This window comes from Pholis gunnellus (genome assembly GCF_910591455.1).
Source record: "Pholis gunnellus genome assembly, chromosome: 8".
NCBI classification, from domain to species: Eukaryota; Metazoa; Chordata; class Actinopteri; order Perciformes; family Pholidae; genus Pholis; species Pholis gunnellus.
In genome coordinates this window covers 23,234,264-23,240,681 of record NC_136534.1, presented here as the reverse complement: position 1 = coordinate 23,240,681, position 6,418 = coordinate 23,234,264, and the positions used below count along the sequence as shown (strand labels likewise).

Genomic DNA, 6,418 nt, shown 5'->3' with positions numbered 1-6,418 from the left:
TTAGGCTATTGGAATGATTTCAGTGTCGCATTTGCATGAAGCAGGACACCAAGCAGACACCAGATAATTGCTGCATCCAAACGTGTCTTTCAAGGTTGGACAGTTGATGTATTTGTTTATGTAAGGACAGGGGTTGGCTGAAATGAAACATTGGAGAGGTCAGCTCATTGTCTTTTTTTCTACCGCAGTCGAAAATTGATATATTTGCCGTAAAAAGAACCTCATAACATCTGTTACTTACTGCACAGTTTGTCGTCACAGTTGTTGGGACAGGAAGCACACGGGGGTCCAGCCTTGTAAGGTTTCCATCCCTTGAAGTTTCCTCTGTTAAACAAATTAGAAACTTCAGTTTTTTTAACCCAACTTCATCTGACTCAGAACTAACCTCTGATTAAATATACAGATATAAATATATAAATAGACACTTTTATTGTTCATTTTTCACCCTCGCCAATGTCAAGCTCGCCCAGAAATGATACAACAAAGTCATATGGAGGGTGAATGAGGGTCACTTACGCTCGGTAATAATGGCAGCCGTAGAAATAGACGTTGTTAGGGCACAAAGACACCCCACAGCCAACTTTGTAGGAGCTGTTCCACACCACCTGACAACAAAGATAAAACCAAAACTTTAATCTTTTACATTAATAGTAATGCATATTGCTTGTTCAAACACTGCCATGACTAATTTATTTGGGCCCGAGCAACCGACAACGTCGGTCCAGCGAAGGCCCTATTGAAATTGTAAGGGTTTTTATTCTTCTAATTTGTAGTTGTCTGCATTGGGAGCATTTTTGGGGTACTTGCCATGCATGAACACTCACCAAATTGTGCACACTTGTCAGGCTTGGTGGAAATTTACGTGTGATATGGGAGTTGTAATTGCGTGTTACAAAATGCCTCTCTACAAGTTGGACCGGCGACGCCCCTCGGCCAGTATGTCCGATTTACTTGAAATTTGACACACATGTCCAACTCCGCTAGCTCTACTAAAAAGCCTCTCAGACCCCTAAGCTCCGCCTAGAAACATTTTCCACTATTTTGAAGTTAGTGAAAAACACATTTTTGCGAACTCCTCCTACACGCTGAGTCGGATTGCTACCAAATTTACTGTGGATTATTATTGGATCTAGATCCCCAAAAGTTATCAAAAGCTTTTAGATCTCTCTATGCATGTACAAGATATGGACCAACCAATTAAATTCATAGGGGCGTAGCTTATATATCAATACACAACTTCTAAACCATTTGTCCTAAAATCACCAGATTTGCAGCATATGTGCACATCGCATCCTGTAACATACCCTGACATTTTCAGTCCAATAAACCGCTAGGGGGCGCTACAGTAATTCACCCATTTATTGATTTTTCATGTTTTCAGCCTTTGTAGTTTAACAAAAATACAAACAAAAAAAATGTATGCGATCAACTTTAAATTTGGTCAGGATGCTCTTAAGTTATCAAATTCGTGGCGTGGCGGCCATTTTGCGTCATTCGGCATGAAAAAGGAAGTTGTACATTATCACATTATCACAGTGTACATAAAAAGGTACATTATCCAATATGCACAAAACTTCTTATGCATTATGCTGCTTCAAGCTTGAGCCAATTTCCATGCTAAAATGTTCACATTGTCATTGTGCCACCTACTGGCAAAAGGAAACCTCACATTTTATACTTTTATTTACTCCTCCTAGCCAGTTGACCTGATCTGTCTCAAATTTAGTAAGAATAGTCTTATGACATTGATGATACGTCACCATGAATATTGTGAGTTTTTGTTGAACGCTGTTGCCGTGGCAACGCATCATTCGCCATGAAAAAGGAAGCTGATTGTTCAATGACTTAGATATTCAAAAACGTATGAAACTTTGTACATGTCTCATAGGTCATGGGAAGACAGTCTATATGGGTTTTTGGCTTGGCCGTTTTAAATTGCCTCCATAGCACCCCCTACAATATTTTAAAAGAGCAGCTCCAGCGCTACGTTTAAGGTACATGTATGAAACTATAGGAACATGTATCGCATGGAGACCTATAATTAAATCTCTTGGGACCATGCTCTAAACCAGGGTTGGGCAAACTTTTTGGCTCAGGGGCCACATTGAGTTTTAAAATTTGACAGACAGGCCGGGCCAGTAGCAGATGGATGGAGAGTGTTTGTGTGAACTAATATAAATTACAAGTAAAAGCCATTACCTAAAAAGTAAAGAAAACTTACACTTCATTTCAGTGGGAGCAGTGTTTTTGCTTACTCTTTTTTTGCCAGTGCATCAAAGTTTGGTTGTGGCAATTCTCAGGACAGATCTGAAGTGTTCATCAGTTAACTGGAATCTGTGGCCTGATTTGTTGATGTTAATCACGCTGAACGTCTGCTCACACACGTAGGTAGAGCCAAACAACACCAGCATCCTCTGTGCCATCCTCCTAATGTTTGGAAATTTAACTTCGCATAGTGAAGCATACAACTCATTCAGTATAAGGGAGTTGAACTTCTTTTTAAAACTAAAACGATCTCCGTCCACACAGCGTTTCAGCATTGTTTTAGAAATGATCTCCGGCCAGACAAACACGCCTGAAAACAAATATCACGTGACTATTCGCGTACACTGGGCATGCGGGTGCCGTGTAAACAGGAAGTAGATTGGTTGCTTAGCTAAACAAAATACAATAATAATAATAATGAAAAGGTCGTGTTTGATACTTAAGATCTTCTCTAAAATCTTCCTCTATGAACTCAAACAGACACAGTTCGTGGAAAGTTTTATTTTTCAGACTTAACGTTAGTTACAGCGCTGCGGGTCTTGCGCTCTCTCTCTCTCTCACATCAAATTTACTCTAAAATGAACACTTAGACATAAAAGTTTACTAGATTATGGGTCCATAAGTGGTCAACACATCTCTCACTCGTTTCCTCAGTTTCGTTGTTGTCTGTTCTCACTCATAGCTCTGCTGGTGGCTTAACTATCTGTCCTACTGGAGAGCAATTACCATTTTGTACCTTTTGCATTTTATCTGCGGACTTCACAATAGTTGTGCAGAACAAAATAAGCATTAATGAGGACAGGAAAGTCCTCCGTTTTGTGTCCACCACCCTCCCTAAAGCCGCTAACCGTGACTTCAGACGGCCGCTCCGTAGATCTGATAACGCCGCTGGACACGCCGCTTGCTAATCGCTCCAATAACAGCTGCTTCCTCCGTAATAATGCAGACTTTAACTGAACCACAGCTGCTAGTAAAGACAACAAGGTCAGCAACACCTGTGGGCGTGATCTAGAGAGAACAGACCAGACCACAGCAAAGGTCAATTGTGTCTGGAGTGCGCCATCTAGTGGGATCAACTGAAACGCCGGGTATTGCAGGAAAAAAGCTAAATGAATGCGGTCTTTACTATAATTTGGACAATTTTGTACCAATATTTGACGAGCCGGATTAAAAAGCCCAACGGGCCTTTATGGCCCGCGAGCCGTAGTTTGCCCTGCTCTAAACCGTACTGGAAGTCGGCCATTTTGATTTAAGTGTGAATTTTCCCTTGATTTTGGACAATTTATAGGGCACTATACTAACGACAAACCAAAACAGTGAGCTGAAAGACGCCAAAAGACTATTGCATTACATTTGATCCATTGGTAAAATATAATTGAATATAAACATATAGTTGAATTAAAAGTAACCATCCAATAACACAGCAGCAACATTACCGTATGTTGTTATTGCTGCTGTTGCCACATACTTTGTTTAGCTAAATGTTACCTGTGTGTAGTGACCAACAGTTTGGCCAGTGGTGGAGCCATTGGGATACAGGTAGTGTGCCCCCTCGCTGTCCCAGGTATTGATGATGTCCGTCCATGAGTTATTTTCAGCCGAATAGAACAGATTCTCACCCATTACATATCCTGCTCGTTGGGGAGAAACACATGGCAGCACGATTAATGTGTTTCTGCAAACACACAGTGTTATTTCCATGTCTCAGTAGATTATTTTCTTTTCAATAAAACAGGGTTCAATAATAGGCCTATTGATGATAATCTCCTTGATGATTACACATCCTACTCCGTGTAATTTGTTATTAAAAGAAGGTATTAAGACTGCAGATAAGATGATGTTCCCAGTGACTCTGACAATCAATCACGAGGTCACTCAATTCACAGGGAACCTTTACACCAAATGCACCTTTGATGTATTATCTAAGGTGCTGGCATTTGTGGAGCAAGGTTAAGAGGAAACAAAGAAGAAAGAGGAAGAGTAAAGGAAGAAATAATATACCATTGAGCATGTGGGTGCTGGGTGCTCCGTGAGCCAGAATACATTTGTCGACCCAGGCCTGAGCACTGACTGCTACCTCCTCACTATAGCTCTGTAAAAAATCAAGCGTTTCATTTCAAAACACCCACAACCACATTGCAGAAACAGATCCATCGTCTCGCTAAGATATTGGTTTTGAAAATGGGATCATTTGTGATTTGAAAGACTGAAGAAATTTCTAAATATTTTCCACTCTAAATCTTAGAATATGAAAAAGGTTGTTGAAACGGGCTTCTCCTTTGAGACCAGCTGCTGTGCTTTTCATACAGCCCAAAGCAAAAACTCAGCTCCAAGATAAACATGAGACTTTTTATTAATTTTTCTTCTTCTTTTGGGCAGAAACCTTACACCTCCAGAAACACCCAACTCTTTTGAAAAGGAAATGAGACATCTTTATTCTCCTGTTGACTGAAAGATTTCCAACTGTGTACAATGCTATTGTAGTGGTCGGGTTTGGCTCCCGAATAGATTAGAAGATGTTGACATTACTCAACTCTAATGAACATAAAAATGACATTTTAGAGTGTTTATATTTATCTATGACAGACCATATAGTCAAAATGTATTTTCACATTTCAAATAGCATTTATACATAATATGTATTGTTGGTCTAAGGTAACGAAAACACAATGATTTTTATTTTAAGGTAATTATAGACAAAAGAAAACACTTATTAATATTATATTTCATTTCTGCTAAAGATCCTCATTAAATGCAACACACTGGCCCTTTAAGGTTGAGTCAGCTCCTAATCATCAAACTGTACAACCCTGATTTTGAAAAGCCGCGGCTTTTATGATTTTCAGGCATCGTGCAGAAGACCACACCCACTTAAAATGTATTTAATTTTAAATATTACCTGAGCTACTTTTATTGTGCAAGTAGAAAGCAGGACTGACCATTAACAGCATGTCAGAAGCAGTAGGCTCAACTGCTCTCCGGAAGGCATTGTGAACGGCAACGATCTCAGTCTGAACCGCTGCGTTTTCTGGGCAAATGTCTACACAGACACACACACACCACACACACACATACTTAAAACCACTGGGTAAACAACATATTAAAGTTATAAAATAGGTTGATATTTACTCTGGTGGTTTAATATTTATTCGCCATGACTCACAAACATATCCAGGTTTAATTACTCTGAAATAGCTTGACATAACAGAAGAACATACAGAGAGGATTGTACCAAATCTCATAATTGTATTGGGAGACTTAAAGGCTTGGTTTCACAGTTGATGCCTAAAAAAAAGTGTCTCTGTCTGTAAAGTCAAACACGTCAGATGAGGTTAACATTGTGCTTACCTGGCTGTGGACACACGATGGCACGCAGAAACGTTTGAAAAGGAGAAGAAATTAAAGTTAAGTTCTTATCAGGACATCAGGGGAGTAGTCTTTACTATTTTCAAGAATACAATGTATTTTATATTTACTTAAAAAGTTAGGGCATTAGCTGAAGAAAAAAAAGAAAAAATACTAATCATAAAACAAGGTTCTTTCAGTGTTATAAAAGTTATTCCTAATACACACACTGTTGGCTATGTGATATTTATTATTGGAATAGTGGCATTTTCTTTTATATTATCGTGAATGCTAGTGTTGTCTAAACACAAAACCATTAGTGAGATAATTTGCTTCCTGAAAATATATGAATTCCAGCAGAAAGTGTTATTTTTAGTTTAACGTCTCTGTACCAGTCCAGTGTGACCAAATCAATAATAAATATTGGAATTTTCAGACTATAAAATATATATATATTGATATTAGAAGAAGGTCAGGTCAAATCGTGAATTATTGAATATTATTATAATTGCCCAGGCCAAGATTGGACTTAGCAATGGATCAAGTTTTATTGGCTCACCATTTAGTTTGCATGTGAAACCTTATTCTGCAGAGAACTCAGTGAAGCAACTTTAATACACAAAATGTCTGTCGAAAATGTACTGAAATCTCTTAAAACCAAAACATACTTTCCAGCCTATGGAAAACACTCCGAATGCATAATGCATTGTATTACAACTACCTGTAATAAGTCAATACTTCTACTCACCACATTGCAGGCAGAGTGCACTTGCTGCAGAGTCAACATGCAAATCAGGAATGCCAACAT

The 6,418-nt window shown here is 38.8% G+C and overlaps 1 protein-coding gene across 1 annotated transcript; it reads right to left on the bottom strand.

The window, feature by feature from the left end:
- LOC306699726 (cysteine-rich venom protein-like) lies at positions 1–6,418 on the bottom strand (the record flags this gene model as incomplete). The annotated part of the gene is made up of 8 exons (XM_079164447.1): positions 1–137; positions 242–324; positions 517–605; positions 3,754–3,896; positions 4,267–4,357; positions 5,205–5,305; positions 5,614–5,617; positions 6,359–6,418. The coding sequence occupies 8 exons, from the start codon at positions 6,416–6,418 to the stop codon at positions 1–3; spliced, it is 708 nt and encodes a 235-aa protein (XP_079020573.1).